At 36.1% G+C, this 21,346-nt stretch overlaps 1 protein-coding gene across 1 annotated transcript; it reads right to left on the bottom strand.

Moving 5' to 3' along the window:
• Nucleotides 1-521: 521 nt before the first annotated feature.
• Nucleotides 522-20,651, bottom strand: CRLF2 (cytokine receptor like factor 2). The gene is made up of 10 exons (XM_025172964.2): nucleotides 20,545-20,651; nucleotides 19,413-19,466; nucleotides 16,117-16,237; nucleotides 13,593-13,759; nucleotides 11,894-12,027; nucleotides 10,893-11,046; nucleotides 8,061-8,178; nucleotides 6,282-6,366; nucleotides 4,812-4,931; nucleotides 522-1,129 (listed from the first exon to the last, which is right to left on the bottom strand). The coding sequence occupies exons 1-10, from the start codon at nucleotides 20,618-20,620 to the stop codon at nucleotides 1,100-1,102; spliced, it is 1,059 nt and encodes a 352-aa protein (XP_025028732.2). The 5' UTR covers nucleotides 20,621-20,651; the 3' UTR covers nucleotides 522-1,099.
• Nucleotides 20,652-21,346: the final 695 nt, after the last annotated feature.

Raw genomic sequence — 21,346 nt, 5'->3', positions numbered from 1 at the left:
TCTTTACGGGAGACAGACCAAGGGCATATTGATCTTCCACAAAATATACAGTATAGAGAAATGAAGTTGATTAGGAACAGGATATCAAAACAACCAATTTAGCCTGGAAATATTGCACTGATGAGAAGACCAGCTCTTTCAGTTTCCTTAAAATAGATTTCTTCTTATCTTTCTGAGATTGGATTGCAGCCACCCAGTTCAGGTTTGTGCAACAAGTTCTGGAATAGTAATGAGATTGTTGTCATCATTCCAGAGGCAAAGCATGTGCTTAATTATATGGATCCCGTGGCAATGAAAAAGAATCCCAAAAGCAGATGGAGAAGTCCAGTAAACTTTCATTTTAGCCTTTTTTGGTATCAGTAATATTAAGGACCAAGCAGTTGAGGTACACATGAACTAACAGAGTATTCAAGTTCCAAATTATAGCAGAAAAAAAGTTATAATTACAAAGACACGATTTATTAGAACATAATAATATATTTTAAGAAAAGAAAGAAAGAAAAGTGTATATTTCTGTTAGAATAATTTTCTTTATTCTGGATTTATAAAAGAGAACATGAAAAACATACATCATCAAATTGTACTGGTTTAAAGTCACTTTCTAAATTATTATTTGTATTTCCAGAGCCAGAAGACATCCGCTAAACTTCCAAAGCAATGTGCATACAATCTAGGTGAGTCATAGTGAGCATTTTTTTTACAAATAACAGTACTTCTGGGGAACTGCATACATGGGGAAAGTAGGGAATCCCCTAAACGCCTCTGGTTTGTGAGTCGTATTTATAAAATTACATGTAGCATATGAATATTTAAAAGCAGTTAAGATGAAAACATAAAATGATTAGAAAAATATCATTTATGACAACTGCAATTATAATTGTGCTTATGACAGTTGCAATCCTTATGGCTATTTGGCCATATAATTTAACATTCAGAATCTTCTAGGCATAAAATTCATAAAATGGAATGGCAAACAGTATATGCAGAGGAAACTATAGGAACAAAACCGAAGTGGTTGCAGTTGAGTCCACGTTCTCTTGTTGCTCCAGGCAGTGATTGTGAGACACATTCTACCATGTATTGGGCACCATGATACAAATTACACTTCCAGTTTCTTAACACCAGAACACTGGGGAGGAAAAATATATTAAAAAAGAAGAAGTAATTGATGGTCTGGATTTATCACAACTTCAGTTCATGCAGTTATTCAAAGAGAGTGCTCAAATACAGGGATAAGGCCTGAAATTGGTGAGGCAGGAACTGGCATTGCTCAGGCTAGGCAAAACCATTGAATGGGCATATCCCAATCTCAAGGTTAGAAATAGAATTGCCAAAATTCCATTGAAAAGTCTTAAGATTTAAACCTGGGGCTGGCATGTATATAGGGCTTGATTTCTATGTTCTGGAGTAGGCAGATTCTGCATATGATATATATGACTTCTTACATGCAGTAAAACATCTAGCTGTGATAAAGACTAAGAAGTTTCCCCTGTTATTTAGTTCCTGAATGCAGTAGTGAGTTTCTGGAAGAATCAAGATTTAACCTAAGCCTGATCTGAAATCTGATAATACAGCACTTCTGTACTTTCACCATTTCCACCCTCCAATTTCTCCAAAGCTATTCAAAATCAATCTGCAAATATGTTCACAGATGAGCCTGAAAAAAATTGGGCATGCGTAAATCCCTTACAAGCTATCTGTAGCTTCTGCAGGTGGCTAACATGACAGGGCCAAAAATGGCATTCAGTCAACTCCCCACCTCCTGAGTGGCCACAGGGTCTGAAGTTATAAAAAGTCCCTCACTCTTACACTCCATAAAAAGCCAAAACAAGCCGCTAACCCATTTGCTTACCCATTTATATTTTCAACACAGGTTCTAAAATTTTATCCATGCATTGCTGGGAAAAAAAAATCTGAGCAATTGTAAAACAGAGCTGCAGAGCCACCAAGCCATCTTTTCTCTGCAGCATTTAAGAACCCCTGGGAGTTAAGATGGTGAAAGGATACATTTTCCCTGCATGAATCCAAAGCTGTGGATGGAAGAAGGTGCCTTGTCTTTCAAAGCCCAAACATAGGATGAGATATCAGGTGCTGTCACATGACAACCTGCAAATTTTACAGAGTCATGGCACTACGTAGGAAAAACAACTTCCCTCCCAGTCTAAATAAACTGGAGTAGAGGTAGTAACCGCACAGACACTAAATGACTACATAGATTAAGAGCTGCTTCTGAAGCGACACAAGTTTCTGCGTGTTAGTTCCCGTAGTGAAGAAACTGCAGAAGTTTCTTCGCTACATGGCACAAGCACTTCCCATCAGCCACCCATTACAATATTTGACTTCATTGTGAGATTCTTCTTCCACACATCACACACTCACTGTTTTTCAAAAAAAAATGAACATCTGGTAGTCCATGCATAAGGCCCAGATACTGTTTGGTTAGTGATTTAGTATTTTGATGTGACTCACTAATTTGATTATATACAGAATATGCTAAAGGCTGTATTCAGTGCTCCTGTAAAAACTTCAACTCTCTGTTTGCTTTTGAAGACAGTCCATGCATTTCACTTCTCAAAATTTGCCAGCATAATTTTACTTATTGGCTAAAATGTCTCAGGGTACCTGGGCATCTGAAACAGGAATTTAGTATATATAGAGAGAGATATTATTTCAAATAATATTTTGTTTACTCCAGAAATGGGGTCTTCAGAGATCTATTTTTACCAGAGACATCATTATGGTTAAAAAGGAGCTTAAAATTCACATTATAGATGCATCTCTGCAGAATGATTTTGTTTTGCTTAGGGCCATAAAGTTAGTCTCTTGGTATAACTTACTTAAATATATTCTGAACCCATAGGATTATCTCATCAGAATTAAAAAGTTAAGTTTGAGAAAAGTATCTATCCTTAAACTAATAAAAGTAAACTAAATTAAACAAAACTAATTGATGCCTCCTACAGTTTTAGAAGGAAGGTTTACTAAGATCTCTGGTTGCATGGGTTCATTTATCCCTATAGGCCAGAACTGGTAGAGTTTCTTTTTCAGTATTTATGTGATTGTCCTTTGTATTTGGGAAATCTGCATCATAGAATTCCCCTATCTCCCTTTTTATTGAACGAATTATACAAATTGGGATTCCGTCATTCACACTAGCAATCTCCTGTGTGGTAGAGGAGCCGGGTTCATTCTGCTCCACTAACATGTTATTTGGGTTTAATATAGTAACCATGGCTATGTCTCCAAACCAGCATATTGCAGCATAAGGTATCACAGTACAGGTATGGGCAACTCTATGTGAGTGCATGTGTGTATGAAGGCTAGAATGACTCTACTCCAAAAAGTAGACATGGAAGGCCTAAAAGGTCTATTGGTGAAGGCCCCAGGCTAGAAAGCAGGAGACTGTGAGTTCTAGTCCCACCTTAGGCACAAAAGCCGGCTGGATGGCCTTGGGCCATTCACTTTCTCATAGCCCAACTCACCTCACAGGGTTGTTGTTGTGGGGAAAATAGGAGGACAAAGGAGTATTAGGTATGTTCGCCGCCTTGGGTTATTTATAAAAAAATAAATAAAGGCGGGATAAAAAATGTAAAAAAAGGGGGGGGGGAGACAGGATCAGGACAATTTAAAAAAAGAAACACTAAATAACTCCTGAAAACTGCCTAAACTCAAAGTTAGTACTCAAAAGTGTTTGAAAGAGTGTTAAACAATTTAGCTCAATGACAGCTGCCAAATTCCACTACCAGTCACTCCACTATCTTTTGGCAACAACTGTGCAGGGGACTCTGGGGGGTTACCTAAGGCCACTGAAGTGGTCCAACCAATCCACAAGCAACCACCTCCGAAGGAAAACTTAATGCAGAACTTGCAAAAGGCTCCTTCAGACTGATGTGGCATCCTGGTATGAATACAATCTCTCGATTCCCTGATGGCCACTTCTACTCATCACCAATTTGTCTCCATTTAAGTTCCATTAGAGCTACCAATCCTTAACTAATCAGAAGGAGCATTGCATCAGGAGGAAATGCAAATACAGGTGGTCCTCATTTAGCAACTGCCTCAGACAGCAACTGTTCACAGTTATGACAGTGATGAAAAAGTAACTTTGAGACCAGCCCTCACATTTATGACCTTTGCAGGTCTGCAAAGCAAAGGAAAGCTGAAGTAAGATCATAAGAACAGTTGCAGCTTCACTTAGTGACCACTTCATTTAACAACTGAGTTACCCTTCCCAATTGTGGTCGCTAAAGAAGGACTACCTGTAGCCTCACAATTCCAATCCATACCAGGGGGCTGCCATCTTATAGTTCCCAGAAGATATGACGTTATTGGGCAATTTGTTTTATAGATACAGTGGTTGCTAATGCTTACTGAAGCTGAGCAATTGTATGACTCTCAACTAACGAAATGTTTCTAGAAAGGAGGGAATGCATGTGGTTGGGTCTCAATAGTGTAGTGGTGACAGTGCCGGGTAGAGGCCCATTGGTAGCAGAGGCAATGTTGGGGTAACGTGCGTGCTCTGCTGCAGAATATCAGATCTAGCAGTTGCATAAATGTGCACGGTGTTGATGCAAGTTCTGAGATAATGACAATAGTGTGCATATTTTCTTAATCTATGAATCTTTACTGTCCGTTTGAAGTATTTCTCTCAGTTCTGATAGCTTGAACATTATAACTAATTTAGTTTTCGTAAGAAAAAGGGAAATCCATGCTAGATCACATCAAAGCCTGTTTCGACCTGTATTCTGTTCCCACAGTGGTTAATCAAAGGAAGCCCGTAAGCAGGTGCTTTGGTTTTCAAAAAAGCTTACCTTTGCTTCCACTTTAGCTTGTGGGAGATCTTCCTCTTTTTCCTCTTCAACTACACATTCTTTTTCTATACATTCCACCTGTGTTTCAGGCAGCACATTCTCAGTTTTAATAATCCAGTCCTTAAAAAGAAAAAAATCACCAAGCGATCACCATGATTTCTTAAACAGTATTTTCCAGGCATGTTCAGCTGGTAATAAAAGGTAAAGTCTCCTTTGGAACTCATGTTTGATTTCTGGTGACTTCATGCCCACGTCTAGGTAGATGGAAGGGATTTATCTTTCTTTGCCTTCTTCCAGGATGTATTTTTGACTTCTTGGTTGAACTTATAGCCCTGGCATTTTCAGGAAGTCTCCCATCCAAGAACTAACCAGATCTGATTCAGCTTCGCTTTTTCAGACCAGTCAGGATCAATTAGGTGCTGTCCCTACCCAGAATATTCAGATAGCACAGCCTTCCCTAATCTTGGATTACTTAGTATTTGACTACAGTTCCTAACGATTGTGATCATTGGACTTGAGGGCAGATTATGGGAATTATAATCTAAAACATTTAGAATAATCAGGCTGCTAGCTATGATAAACTAATGAGATCTCCCTGTTCAGAGGTAATAGGACTTTGAGCACCAGTTTGGAAAGTGACATATTAAACAATGGAAAGAACTGTTGCATTTATGGTTTAAGTTATAAGTGTTGCCAAAAAAAAAAAAAGCTCACCACTGTTAGAAATAGGCTTTCAGAGCATACAGACATTTATTCTGATTGATAGTACTGAAATGCGTATACAGATCAGGGATGGGTAAATTTTGGTTTCTTCAATTTGTCGTTTTTGTGAAAATGACAAAACACAGATGACGATAAATTCTTTGTTTTTCATCATATTAAGAAATTTATGAGAAGAAATGGACCACATTTCCATGACTTCCATGCTTTTGGTCCCGGATTTTTTTACATGCTTTTATAAATCGTTTCTTTGTGAGAGAGATAGTTGACCCTACGATGGGTAACATCTACACCAATTCTTAATACATGAGTTGATGGGGTTATTCAAAGGGAAGCAGTGTTCTTGCATATTGGTGACGCCCCTTCCTGAATGCAGTGGTGCTGGCTGTCAAGGGTTAAATAGGAAAAGTAATGAATTAATTCACTACCATAAAATAAGTTAATTGCTTGGCCAGGACAGCTTGATAACACTGCTTACAAATACTGCCAATAGTTACTTAGGATGAGAGGTTGGATGACCATTAGGTGAAATGAATGATAAAACTAAGGATCTCTTTTAATCCTCAATCTTCCCCACCCCTTAAGGGTAATTTTGATTGAGTTGTATAAATGAATAATCTCTGGGCTATTGCAACATATGTGCAAAATGGCATGGAAATATCCAGTGAATCAACATGTTCAAATAGGCTTGTGAAAAGGAAAAAAAATGAAACATTAGGAAGAGGAATTCAACATTCTATGATACCTTACCTGGAAGTTTCCATTGTGATCACTGAACAAATCAGAATATTTATTTTGAGGGTCTGGTATAGCAGGCATTAGTGTCTTTCTAATTCTGTAACCATTTAAAAGATAAACATCTTTTAAGAAAAATGATTAGAAAAAAGTAAGTAATATATTTCAAAAATAGACTTCTTATGACAATTCTCCAACCATTAAAGCAGGAACATTTATTCTACCCTCTCCTGCAGACCTTTTTTTTTTTTAAAAAAAAGCATATATTTCTACAATTTTGCAGTAAGCAGAAAAGGAAATGCAACTTTCAGCTGAAAAGTGAAAACATGAAAAAGTGAAGATTCAAGGTCTAAAGCTAGTCATTTTAATGAGATTTGGAATATCTAGCCATTCACTGAATAATTTAAAGGTCTGGGACAGACTTGGTTGATAAGTTCTGAATTGATGCTGTTAGCATAGCCGTGGCATCCATATTTGAAACTGAACAGGACATAAATGAATTTCTATAAATGAATGAATCCCTTTAGAAATACTTCATCATAGTAAGCATGCTACTGTAGAAAATTGCAACATGTTTACCATGATAAAGTATTACAAATAGCAGGGACAGTATTCCACTGATAACCTAAACATAGATTATCTATTTTCAATTCTTCAGTTTAGCTTCAAGGAAAAGCTTTAATCTGAATTTAAAATATGGCAATAAAACTTCTCTATATGCTACTCATGTTTAAAACAAACTTACCTTTCACTTCTGTTTTAGTTCTTTGGAAACCTTAGAGTACGCACCACTGAAGACTGAGCAAGTAAGTGTTTATAATGAATGTAAATACAGTGTTTTAATTTTATCCAGTAAGAATGAATGAAAGTCACCGCAAATACTGACTAGCTACAAGGCTTTGTATAAATTTCCTGCCTTTGTCAATACCTAAATTATAAACAGTCTGTCTCTGCTTGGTTTGCAAATACTATAGGACTTTCTTTGAACTTTCTCTAGAAGCCCACCCATTCCTTGCTGATGGCACTTTTCCAACCTATATGGCCTCTTCTCTTTGCTATGTGTTGAAAATAATTCCTCTTTCAATGATCTCTGATCAAGTTATCTCATCATAGTTATTTGACCAAATCTTGGTGAGGATATAGATCACCCCAGTTTGATTCAGTTTCTAGACTTAGGGAAGTCTTGAATTAGAATTTCAGAAATGAAGTTATCTGTTGGGGTGTAGTGATAGAGGATGACAGACAGACAGACAGACAGACAGACAGACAGACAGATAGATAGATAGATAGATAGATAGATAGATAGATAGATAGATAGATAGATAGATAGATAGTCTTCATTGCATTTCATCATTAACAAGCACCAATTTGAGACATGATCTGAGTTCAGAACAGCTTGTAATCACACCATATAAATGCAGAATTGCGTTCACTCCTATTGAGAAATATAAACTACTCTACTTGAGAGCCTGCCCAGCTTAATTTCATCTGTATTTTAGAGCAAACTGACCTAATTCACAGTTCCTAGACTAATAAGGCTTGAAACACGTTTTCCTTCAAACTCTGTTCTCAGCCCAAAATATGCACACCACAATGGGTATTTTAGTGGAAAAATGCATTCAGTTTAAAAGTGAATTTTCATGTACCAAGGAAGATTCAAGAAGGTACAACATACCAGCATTATAAAGAACTTTGCTTCCAAATGATCTCTACAATTGTTTAGTTTTCATAATCATAATAATGAGCATTGTTAACACTAGTTGACAAAGAGTTATAAACATAAGCATCACATACTTTTTCAGCCTGCAAACATAAAGCAGAATGGCTGTCATGATTAGAAGGCCAGCCATCACCCAAGTTGCCTGGAGAACAATATTTGATTCTGGGTTGAAGTCATCAGCTTCACAGGACTCTTAGAGAAATCACACACACACACACACACATACATATACACATACACATACAGAGAGACACACACATAGATAGACAAAAAGTTGAAAGTATTTTGTAAGGAATTAACAAGAGAAACATCAGTTCCGCTTAGGTATATTTTTGCCAGCATTCTCTTCTAAAAAGGATTAAAGCCTGAAAAGGCTTTATGGAGGATCTTAAAATATATATATATATATATATATATATATATATATATATATATACACACACACACACACATACATACATACATACATACATACATACATACATACCAGTCTTAATACTGTCATATTAAAGCTTCATAATATAACATTTTGAATTTTTCACCAGAAATATTCTGGGATAGATATAAAATGATAGAAAAGTCACCGGAGTGATCTTCATGATGCCTTTTTACAGCAGTTGCTGTTGCCACATTTAAGAAAAGCAAAAACAATGCCAAGGAGGCCTCAACTTGAAAGCATTTGATCTCTGTTCCTGTTTGGCTTTTTTTTTTCCAAACGATACGAGTATATATTCAACCTCCTCTCCACCCTCAACACACTTTATCACTAGTTTGCAGCTGGCTGGAGAGTGGGCACTGAGACTTGCAAAGTTTCGAAACTTAGAATAGGAGGCAACTCATTCTATACAGAATATGGCTCAGTAGTAAATCTAACATGTGTTTCCGCAACTAATTTTGTAATACTGAGAGATCCGCCATCTTTCTCTCTGGAGCAAGGCCCTCCACCACACAGAAAAACTCTGCTGGATAACACCATAAAGATGCAGTGGAGGTGACAAATGAAGCTTTCTTTGATGACCCTGCGGCTATTCCACTATATTTGACCGGATTTGGTCCATGGCTCCTCCGTTGCATTCTACTTGCTACTCTGCTTGCTTTTCTACCTTCAGCGCCAGATTATACTAAGGAGCACCAAGGCTCTGCCAAGAAGGTGGCATTTAGACCTGATTGCGTCAACTGCTGGGACATTTTGTATTCCAGAGTGAAGGAAGGAATTGTTTGTTTCTCTAACAAAGGGGAAAGAAAGAAGAATTTTGAGCAATATGGTCAAAGTGTTTGGTATTCTTTCATTTATAAAATAATTTTCCAATCTCCTTTTTCTATTATTATTATTATTATTATTATTATTATTATTATTATTATTATTAACTTTGAAGTTAATACTGTTTCATTAATACTGTTGTATGGTATTTATACTATATATATATAGTATAACTCCCCTGGTTTATATGTTTTGGAGGTTGTGTGAGTATATGTATGTGTGTGTGTGTGTATACACACACATACACATACACATACACATACACACACACAAAACCTCCAAAACATATAAACCAGGGGCAGGGTTTATAAGTTTTGGAGTCAGGAAAAAAAAAACAGTTAAAATCAATATAACAGAGCATAAAAAGCTAAATGGCCACTCATCTAGGGCTGAAGACCCACTGCTTTTAAGTGCCTGAGCCATATCAGTAGGAAAGTCATCCAGAACTTTTCTGAATCCATCTTAGCTCAGTTAATTAATCCCATTAATTTGAGGGGACCTCAGGATCAAAATTAAGCCAATTTAGTCAGTACAAGTTAGAAGACTAAGAAGCAGCAGATATACAGCATCTCTACAGAATTTCTAATATATCTCAATTGCCCAGCCAGTCCAGGCTGGAACTAAGATGGATTGAAAGCTTGAAGAAAGAGATGGTCACCCTAAAAATCTACAGCAACATCCTTTCCGTGACCTTGACATCTATTTTACTACTGCAAAAGGATGAAATTGGAAGAGGGAAGCTTCTCCCCTTTCTCCACCTGGCTCTCATATACAAGCTCAGTCTTCTAATCTTTTAGTTTTTATTTATAGGGCTTGTTTCTGTAGTTTGACTTTTTAATTAATTAATTAATTAATTAATTAAAATTAATGAATGGGGGTGTTTATTTTTTAACTGTTTGTGGCTTTTACCTCTATTGTGAGCCTCCCAGAGTCACCCACTGGGGGAGATGGGTGGCATACAAATTTAATAAATTTAATAAATAAATAAATAAATAAATAAATAAATAAATAACCCATAGTTAAATCAGAGATGAACCAGGTTTTATTCTGGATTGTCCTGGCATTCAACACTAGCATGAACAGACCTGGGAAAGAGACAGAAGAGAGATATTCTCCTATCTAAGATCACAGCATCTGGGACATTCTGTTTCTCTACTAAGTTAACTGATGAGGCATATAATAACCTGCCATTGCCAGCGACTGCTGCTGTAGAGGCTGTATCAATGGAAGGCTATATTTGTGGAATGGTATGTGAGAATGGTCTTGGGAGACAGATGGAAGAATTGCAGACTAGAAAATGGTCAGACAAGAGGCAGCTGAGGCTGCAGAAGCAATGGGGGCATGGCAAACATCTCAGAAGGGACCCGCCCTAGTTTCTTCGACTGTAAAGGTGAGGGGGGAAGAGATGTACTTTCAGACTTGCAAGACTCTGTTCATGTAACCCTACAATAAAGTTAGAACTAGTACTTCTGAGTGTGCTTCTTGTCTGGACTACCTTGCAAGGCTGACAGTGTGGCCCTGATGTATCTATAACTTCATGACTTACTCTAAAGAGCACCCTGTGAACAATAAATATATGACAAGCATCAGAGACTTACTGATAATGATGATGATGAAAGAGGAAATCATATTTAGCAGTTTTTACCTACAGAACTGCCATTTTTCCAATGTGTTTTTGGTCCCCATTCACTTGGATAAGAATACCCACTGCATCTGAATCTCAGTCTAAACTGGAAGGAGTAGCACTTCTCTGGATCAAAACCTTGTCTTTCAAACTTGCAGCTTTCATTTTTCCTAGACTGAATGGCAAGAGTGGCAGTCATTAATAATTTTTCCAATATGTACATTCCCCCTTCCAGTTTATCCTAGTAGATATAGGAAAAACCAAGGTTAGATAGCAAAGGCTTTTGAAATGCTCAGATATATAAGAAAGATTCATTCTTTGTGCCTGTTACCAATAATGTAAAAAGTTAAATTCTTCATCTGCATGTCTCATTTATAGTTCAATGGCTTGCACCACAATTCAAAACATAGTAGGAAACTTAGAGCATAAAAAAATATTTTAAACCCAAATTGATCGACTTTTTAAAAAAAGTTCTCATCTTTCTATTTTTACATTGGCAATTAAGAAAACATCACCTGGACAATAGTTTGCAATCTATGATTTTTTGCAATTATCATCATCACTAGAAAAAAGATTTCATTGTGAGGTTCATCACATTGGTGTCACACCTGATGGAATCTTGGAGCATTCCATAGGACAGAACCTTATAACCTTCTAGTCTAACGCCCTGATCAATGTAGCAATCCACTAAACTATCCCTTACAGGTGAGATCCAGCCATTTGAAATTCAATCCATTTGAAATGCTCCAGAAAAGGGTGTCTACTAGCGTTCTTAGGTGGACTATTCTGCTGCTACAGAACTCTTACCATCATGAAATACTTCCTAATCATCTTAAATGCATCCTTCCTTTTCATTTCAACAGAGTATCCTTTCCTTGTCCTGCTCTCCATTTCAACAGAGAACAGCTCCATTCTTGCTGCACGTGACAGACTTTTAAATATTTGAAGGGCAACTGCCTTTTCAACATCCCATCCCCTTTACCTTAGAATCTAGGTAACAAAAGATTCCATCTGGCACGTACCCAATCTTCATCAAATTCACTTTTGTATTGATGTTCCAATATATAACAATGTGGAGAGAAGGGTGGCTTATATTCTATGATCACTTTGTCATGTTTCCAATGGAAGGTTACATTTACAGGAGGTTTGGGCTTCACTGGTAAAGATGAAATCACATCAGTATAGATTAAAATCTTTCTAGATACACACATTTGCTTTTATTTTTTTTAATGCTTTTTACATTGCAAGAGTACATATGTTTAATCATTCTTTTGAATGTCCCCTTTGCCTGTACATTAATCTTTCTATACACTGGAATTTTCATGATCTTTTCAATATGTAATGCACCAAGTTTTACTATAAAATTCAAAAATCCAGAATGTTGCAGGTGGTCTGATAGGGCAGTACTATGTCTACTGGGAATAACAGGTAGGAGCAAAACTAGGTTTATAATATTTCTAACTCACTGACTTTTTAAAATTGGTGATTTCTATGTGTTTATGTGATCTTAGTTGTGTTTAAAAATGCTTTCCTTAGGAGGTCTTGATGCTGAAGCAGGATGTTACGCAGCTGTCAAGAAATTAGTATTTTCTCAGGCATTGTAAAGAATTACATTATGAAGAAACCAAATTTTTTGTCTATAGGGCATGAGTAGGTTGCAGGTTAAATTGAGTGGCATTTGAAGGAAGCCAGGGAAAATATTCATTATTAGATTTCTCTCCTACTTCTTCCTTCAAAATTGTATTTCAGGTGGCTAGTAATCCTCACTTCTCATTTTTACTCATCAGGAACATCTTTCTCCAGTCAAGAATTCACTTTCCTTCATCCAGTTCATGACTCAAGACCCCTACGCTGCTATGAACTTGAACTGCTCTCTTGGATTTCAACCCTTGAAGAATTTAACCACAGGGAAAAGATATTATCTAGATTTCAGGTTTACCCGTGGTGAAAGGATAGATCTGACAATTTCTCAGGTCAGGTTTATCATTTTTGGTAGTCTTTTTGCAAGGCAGCTCAGTCACCAGAATAGATTTGTTCTCTCTGTATTAAATATGTAATCTGCACATTGCTGTAGAAAGTTCACCACTGTTTTCAAGGTGAAGGGAAGAACTGAAACTACAGTAGTGTTAGTTTCTGATCTTCAGGAAAGCAACCTATCCCAGGTTGGTCACTTCAAGTAGAGTTGAGAGAAACTCCAGCTGAAACCCTACAAAGATACTAATCAGTGTAGACAGTACCGAGATGGAACAATGTCTGTCTTGGAATAAGGCAGCTTGCTGTCGCCCTGTTTTAGAATAAGGGGATTATTTTCTCAACAAAAATGTCAAATCAACACATTTAATACCAAGGTCGTTAAAAATAGTCTACTTGGCAATTAAATAGTTAATTCTTTAGAGAGACAAAGAATGATTAGAATGAATTTTCTCAAACTTCTTCAGACCTTCTTGAGTAGTAAGAGCTCATTAAAGTGTCAATCCACTGAAATTAGCAGCTCACTAAAGGCTTGAGATATTTTTAAGAAAAGAAATCTGGAATTAATCCAGGAATTAAGTCACATTCTTATGACTGCTTACTATGTTTTTGTCATGAAATATGATACTAAGTAATAAATTACAAATGATACTCTGCATGCAATTACAATTATATTGAATATAAAATACCCCATAACTATATCTAAGGTCACATGAGTAGATTTCCAATAGATAAAAAATATAGACTTACAGAATTTTATGCTCTCTAGTTTTAAATCTGTGTAAAGTTCTTGTACCCCATTTGTATCTCTGATGGAAATATCAAATTCACGTCCTTCAGGTTGAAAAACACAACCGATATTGTATCCATGTTCATGAATATATTGGATGCACTGCTTCCAGTTCTGCTCTTCAAACCTAAATTGAAATAGCAATATTAAATAAAGTTATCTAATATGACTACAGCTAAATGTGTGGAAGGAGGTAATTCTTGATCACAAGAAAAAGGGAATTCTGGTCCTGGTGTGTCTCCTGTATCATAAAAAACTATCCTTTGAGAATCAAGCAATGAATACTTTGAAAAATAAAATATTCCTATTATTTTGCAGCAAGTGCTGATTGCTTCATTGTCCCAGGTTTAGACAGAAGAAATTCCACGCCTTTTGAAGGTATCAGCTTTGTCCCACCCTGAAAAATTCTGATTTTCTAATAAAAGTTCTCTGCTTTTGTAGGCCAAGAAAAGAATCTAAACAGTTCCTAGGGAATTTCCATGTGTGTGTCTATGCCTTTGTCTGTGTGTGTGTGTAGAAGAGGACTCCCTGGGTTGCATATTCACTCCTTCTACTCAAAAAAATAATATTAAAAACTTAGCTCAGTTCAGTATGCTCAAATCATATACAAACCAGCAATTTAATCAACATAAGTTCAATTTTTACAATAAAATAATATAGACTCAACAATGTTAACCTGAGAAAAAGAAAAGAAAAGGAAGGGGGGAAAATGAACCCAACTCAGAGTGCTAATGCCAGCCTTTCTGCAGTTTGAAAAGTCACTGCAGGCTGGCTTAAACATTTGAGAGGGATGGACGGAGGTTTCTTCTTAGATTCACAAAAGACTCCACTGTTTTCGCCTTTAAAAGAAGGTAATACCAGAAAAAGATAAGCGCCAGGGAGGCACAATGATGTTAAAGTGCTCTTCAGATATTCTTATCGTTACAGCTGGCACTGTTAATTTTCTCTGCCCACGACACCCTTATTGTTCAACGGCAGCATATAGGCATGTTTCAGAGGTTAAGTTTGAATAGCTTTTGAACTGCATTCTGCATGAAACAAAATATCTCTGGTGTAAATCACCACAGAATCTTCTACCATGCACCATTTTTCCACCCAAATTCCTAACATTTGCCCCTAGAGTAAGATCCTGTGGGGGAGGACTGGAAAGAAAAGAAATTCCAGCAATGTGTCTCTACCTATCAAGGCAGTTCACAGATCTGTCTTACAATAAACATGTGAAGGCAAAATCAGTGGGGGTAACAGCTACTTCATCAGTCTTCTAGGTAACAAGAACTCAGTGGCAACAAGCTTTTCAGTTTAAGTGCAAAAGCAGTACATAAAGTGCAACAATCAGGGATGTCCACAAGGGAAGTCAAAATGGTGAAGATGGTAGCTTTGGCACTGTGAATGAAGCCCTGTCCTCAAGCCATCTGGACATATTTGACCCACACCTGTTCCTATGATGATCACCAAGTAGAGTTAAAGATACAGTGGTGGCCACAGTGGATAAGACTTGATCATTTTTTCTACTGCCTCTCTCAGCAGCATGAGCTGCCTAGAATCACTCGTATAATGAGATGGGTGACATACAAGTTTGATTTATAAATAAAATAAATAAATAATAAAGTTACAGTTTTCCTAACTTAACCTAAATAACTCTGTATTCTCATTTCTCCAATAGAATACTATATGCAATTCTTCATGCTTTTTCACAGGATGGGCGTTTGTAAGAGGAATCAGCATTGGAGTGTGCTGTTGTTCCTGATGACCCACTTTTGGCCTTTTTTTTCAGCATCTGTTTGCCCACCATTGGAACAGTCTTATTAGACTGTAGGTTAGTTCTGGAAAAATGTATCTGCAGATAGTTCTGAATAAAATGTTATAACTGTGCATTAAAGAAAGCCAGGTGAGATCAATAATATTGGTTTCCTCACATTTAGGTTTTAGGTTAATGGAAGTGTCAAAAATACAAAATATTCAGCCATCAAGACAAAAATTGCATCGGGACTTTTTTCAAATTAGAATCAACAATGGATATTTATAGCCAAAGGAAGCCAGATGGGCATTCACCAGTTAGTCACAGTTCAGAGAGTAAAAAAAAATTTTTTTTAATCCTATTTATTTATTTATTACAGTAAGTTCCACCTAGATCAAGTCAGCCCTGTTTGGTCCTAGTCTCAAAGCTATGCCACTGAAACTCAAATAATGGTGATGTGCTTGCTGCTGTTTTTTTTTTTTTTAAAGTAAAATAGTACAATAAATCTCTGATAGGCTTAACATATCAATTTCATTGTTTAAAAGCCCTCAAGGATTTAAAAAATGAAAAAAGAGAGCCTCTAGTTATAAAAAATTTGCCTATTCTTCTTCTAGACAAAACAAAAGAATGGGGAAAATGATGAACAACACGATTTACATTGTTGTAAAACTATGCTACTCCTGTTCCAAGAAATCACTATCATTAATACTTAGAAATTCAAAGCAAGTCTAATCAATCATACTTACCTATAAAACACTGTAACGTTCCTGCCAGGAAACATTTCTGTAGGATTCCACAAGATCTCCATCTGCTCATTATGGATATTTTTTATTTTATAATTTATGCAGGATTGATAGTATGAAGCATCTGGATGATTGTAGTGAAAAATAAAATATGACATTTGTGATAATAAAAACTGTCGGCAGATTTTGTTTAGAGCTTCTTGCGCTCAACACTCTTCAATATGAAACGTTTGCATGTTTTCAGAACTCAACATTTAGTGTATATTTACAATGACGAAAAACCAAAATGTATGTCTCACGGGTTGCAAGGAGTTATTTATGGATTCAACCAAATTTGCAAATCATCTTTCAAATTACAGCTCTGGTGTCATCTAACAATGTTATAGCCAAAACATAGAGTAACTTTAGACAAGGACTACCATCTAGCATGAAAGAAATTGCAATTAGAAAATAATTAACAAATGAGTACATATGCAGGAAATTTGCCCAACCTTAAAATTCCCTTATATTTCAGTATATTTCACTACGAAGGATTGGATTATTTATATTGATCATTTGTTCAAATGGACACGTTTAATATAATTATAATATAATATCATTCACAAAAGAAAAGTTCCCAGCCCTCTCTTCCTTCTGCAGCCACCAGTGCAACCCAAAATGCTCACTGGAGAATTAAAAAGGGGTGAGATAGAAAAATATTGTTCTTTTAACTGCCTTTAATTATGCTTTATTTGGCTCAATGTCCAGACAATTTACCTTTCCTCCAGTAGCTTCACTTCTCATTCTACATTATTTAGCTGGCACTGGAAGATAGGAAGTGTTGGGAAACTTTATTTCCGTGAACACCTTAGGATTCAAAGCAAGGTTGTAATTTCCATTGGTGCCAATTTATATATTCAATTTGTCTTTAGTTATGATGTGTGATCATGTATCAGAAAATTCCCATGAATCCCACCATGTACTTTTTTTAGAAGTAGTTTTTATTGAAGACATTTTTACAGAGTAAAAACAGTACAAACTTAGAGAAGAAAAAGAAAAGTAGAGAAAAGTTATAAATAAGAAAGAAAAGAAAGAAAAGAAAAGAAAAACATATTAAAAAGCAGCTCCAATCTTCTTTACAGCAGTTATAAATGCATTTATATTTTATCCTCTAACTCTGAAGTTATATCATGGCTAAATCCCACCATGTACTAGTTGAATGAAAGGTACAGCATGTGGGGCTTTTCAAGCTAATGAAGCCCAGATTTGGAATTTATATTGTTTCTCCTTTTTGAGGAACATCTAACATTCTTGAGGAAGTCTTGTACAGACAGTTCCCATGCTAATGATGACAGCCTGAGTGGGCTGGATAATCTAGAATTATCCCATATATAACTGGTTGAAGATTCACTTTAGGATTTTACACCAGTCTGAAAGCAGCTCCAGACCTCTGTAATCCTTCAGATTGACTATGTTAGAGAGTGGAGTTGATTTATTCCTGACCTGTTGAGGGTGTATCTGAAACTGTGATAAAGCTAATCTACGTATCTGTGGAGCTTGGGGGTAGCTATCATTCCCATTTGCCTTACTATGCTTCCTTATTCCTGAGTTTGTTTTTTCAAGGAGAAAAGTACCTCAACATGTTTCAGGTCCATCTTATACTAACTGATCAGAATTGTTTGGCATTTGATCAAACCATACAACATGAAGAAAGGTCAAGGATGTTCTCTCTCTCTTTCATTCTCTGTATGCATCTTGAATGCAAGGAATCTATATGATTTTCTTGTTGTGTGGTGCAAAGATAAGCAGATTTTTGTTACTGTAGGACCTATTGTGGCTTGAGTGATTATGACTCCTTATTTACAGTTTTTTGAGGTCAGCTAGTTTGAAGACAATAGTAAATAGTCTTCAGAGTACTTTCAAGGATCAGAAATGGAAGTGGTGCTGATATGGAACTGCAGGGACAGCCTGTTCCCAAAATATCATGGCTGGCTGGGGAAATCCACACATCTTGAAGTTCCCAAGGTTGAGAAACACTGGTCTAATATATTAGCAAGAATACTGTGCTCTACTTGCTGCTTGCCTTGGGACTGATGAACAGAAGAAAATATATTCTAGCCTTACCATTGGGAATCAAAGGAGGTTTCATACCCTGTCTCAGAACATCAGCCTGCCCTTTGATCAACCCTTGGCTGCTGCAGGAGTTTCTTTCCTACTTTCTGCCAGTAAGAACACTTAAAAAACTATTACCCTTCCGGCTCAATGTTATAGAATTTCTGTTTTGTTTTTTTTAATGGATTCATGCTTTAACCTTAATTCCAATGTGGCCAAGGGGTATATGTGAATGTCCAGTATTTCACTGTGTGTGTGTGTGTGTGTGTGTGTGTGTGTGTGTGTGTCCCTTCAAGTCAGTCTTGACTTCTGGTGACTTCCTGGGCAAATCCCTGCAGTTTTCTTGGCAACATTTTTCAGATGTGGTTTGCCATTTTCTTCTTCTCAGAGCTGAGGGAGAGGGACTGGCCCAAAGTTGCTCAGTTGGTGTTGAAGGCAGGATAGAATTTGCAGTCTGCCAGTTTTTGGCCTGGTGCCTTTAACTGCTACACCAATCTGGCTATTCTGTATGTACTTCATTGTAGATATCCATACTTCAGTTAACCCCAAAGGAAGGTATAAGAATACCTTTTTCAAATCAGGAATTATAAGCATCCAAGGGGATTGTAGAGTGATAGAGAGACAAGTCACAGAAAGCAAATTCCCAACAGCGTCTACCACTTTCCACCAATCAAGTAAGGTCAGAAGAGAGCAACAAAAGAAATTCCAAATCAATCTGAAATTAAGATAATTTGTCTTCTTTTGCTTGGGACAAAAACATTTGGGAAATAGGAAAAAAGATTTTTACACAGTATGATACAGAACTGAAGGGACTGTGAGTACATATCTGTGGATGAACTTTGGTGCTGAAGAAGACTCCTGAGAATACCATGGACAGCCAAGAAAACAAACTAATGGATCATCAAACAAATCAACCCAGAGTTCTCACTCAAGCCCAAATGACCGGGCTCTAATTATCATATAGTACTTTGGACACATTATACAAAGACAGCTCTCTGGAAAAGGGTCTAATGCTGGGAAAGGGGAAGGAAGGAGAAGAGGATGATCAGCAGCAAGGTGGATGGACTCAGTTACAGGGGCAATGAGTGCACCATTGGGAGACCTGAAAGAACAGGTTAGAGATAGATTGTCATGGAGAAAATGTATGTGGTCACTAGGAGTTGAAAACAACTCGATGGCACATAATCAATCAATCTTTAAAATACTACCTTTGTCTTGTGAGATGTCCTCCTCATCAGAAAGTCCAGTGGGGGGACATAATCCTTCAAAAGAAATAAGTAAGTAAGAGTGAAAGAAACAGGGAAAGTCCTGAGCAACTGCCATTGCAAATGATTAACAAGAAAATCTCGAACTATTCCTAACACAGGAATAATCCTAATAGATTATTCTTCCTGTCTATAATAATTTTTGCTTTGTAATATGGGTTTTATAATGACAATTTGACAAGAGAATGTAGTTGTTGAGATATTCCAGGAAATCAAAGATCCTGGTCACTACAATTTTATATCTGTCTTTTAATTATAAGCAATGCATTAATCCAAACTTAGTTATATTAAAGTAGACTGACTGAATTATACATAATAATTTAAATCCCATTGGTTTCAGCATGTTTATTCTGAATATAGCCAAATAATATTTTTATTTATTTGTTTGTTTGTTTCATCAACTTATAGGCAGTCCTCATTAGCAACTAAGTTTACAACAATATAATAGATACAAATTAAAACACAACTGGGCAATAACAGTAACATTTTAACATAATTTGGGGAGATAACAGACGAATTATGCAACCTATGAAAAATAAGTCAGCCAAAATTAAAATCAATACATAAATTGAATAATAAATTATCCTGCACAGGGCTGACTGAAAAAAACAAAACAAAATAAAATAGTGTTCAAAATGACAAAATAAATAAAACAACAAAATAAATAAAATGCAAACAAATACAATTATATTGAAATTAAATTATTTTAGTAAAGCTTCAATACACCTTATTGAAAACAGTTTACAATCATATCTTCTTTATTTTTCATCACTGTCCAAACAGTTGTATATTCTATATTGTTAGAGAAAATTATGTCTTGCTTTCTCTAGCTTATGCTTTAAGTTATTATATTTATCTCTATTATTTACCCTGAAACCTAGCTGAGTTTTGCTATATTTCATTTTTGTACATAAATAATCTAAAATCATTGTACATCAATACTAAAGTAGCCTGGAAAACAGTGTTATGTTGAAGACTGATCTAGCTCTAACTTTTATTCCAGTCCTTGTAGACAATTAAAAAAGAAGAATACATAGTTTGTGTTACAAATGCATGTATTTAAATTGCAACTTACTTTGTGCCCATAACTGAGAAATTAGCAGGTAGGCCCAAAACACTACAGCAACATAAGCTTGAATATCCCATCCCATAACTGTTAATTGAGTCTATAATCAAATTTTCATCAATGTAAAGTGCAGCAATGCTTTTCTGCAACTCATTTTTTTATACTAGATATCTCTATATCAATCAATCAAATCTAGAGGAAGTGACTATAGGAAATCATTACAATAGCAGCAGCATGAAGTTCTTTAAAAAATTGTACAATTCACCTTCTGTTGTAGAGAGTGTCAATGGGTCTCAAACATCACTCTTCAGAACCAGAATCCATATTTTTGTCAACTCAGAAATGGAACGAATGTTTCAATCTGAGCTGACATCTAAAAGGCTTCTTTGAGCTACTGTTGTTGGATAATTCATAATTTCATACCTGACTTTTGCTGTCCTTTTGCAGTGTTTTGCACATAAGACTGAGATTGTACACGCTTGAGAATTCTATTATATTTTAAATCATATGGAAACAGGTCTGTAATGAAGCTTACATTAAGCTGAAATCATCCTTCCAGAATATCTTCCTACTTTAGCTAATGATAAACACTTCCTTGTACAAACCCTGAAACAGTTCTGGAATTTTAAAACTTATTGGCCATTTTTATCAAACTGATTTTAAATTTAACATAATCATAGACTTCATCAGTCAGATGATGGATACCAAGGTTCAAGCTAATAGCTAAGTCAATATCCCTTTTACAAACAATAAAATGTTTAACCCTATAATAAAAGAACCTGCTTTTGTGGTTCAGCTTAAATAAAGAAAC

Source organism: Python bivittatus, unplaced genomic scaffold (genome assembly GCF_059951505.1).
Source record: "Python bivittatus isolate LINGU-HERP-01145 unplaced genomic scaffold, Pbiv_v1 ctg000350_np1212, whole genome shotgun sequence".
NCBI classification, from domain to species: Eukaryota; Metazoa; Chordata; class Lepidosauria; order Squamata; family Pythonidae; genus Python; species Python bivittatus.
The sequence above is the reverse complement of the archived record's forward strand: the minus strand, read 5'-3'. Positions and strand labels throughout refer to the sequence as shown.

What these genes read in the sequence shown, in the direction of transcription:
- CRLF2 (XM_025172964.2), bottom strand. Translation starts at nt 20,620, where the DNA reads ATGGGATGGGATATTCAAGCTTATGTTGCTGTAGTGTTTTGGGCCTAC. An exon ending in TTCTCAGTTATGGGCACAAA is followed by an intron (nt 19,467 to 20,544) that starts GTAAGTTGCAAT and finishes TTTCTTTTGAAG; the next exon opens with GATTATGTCCCCCCACTGGA. An exon ending in ATCACAATGGAAACTTCCAG is followed by an intron (nt 4,932 to 6,281) that starts GTAAGGTATCAT and finishes TTTCTTTTTAAG; the next exon opens with GACTGGATTATTAAAACTGA.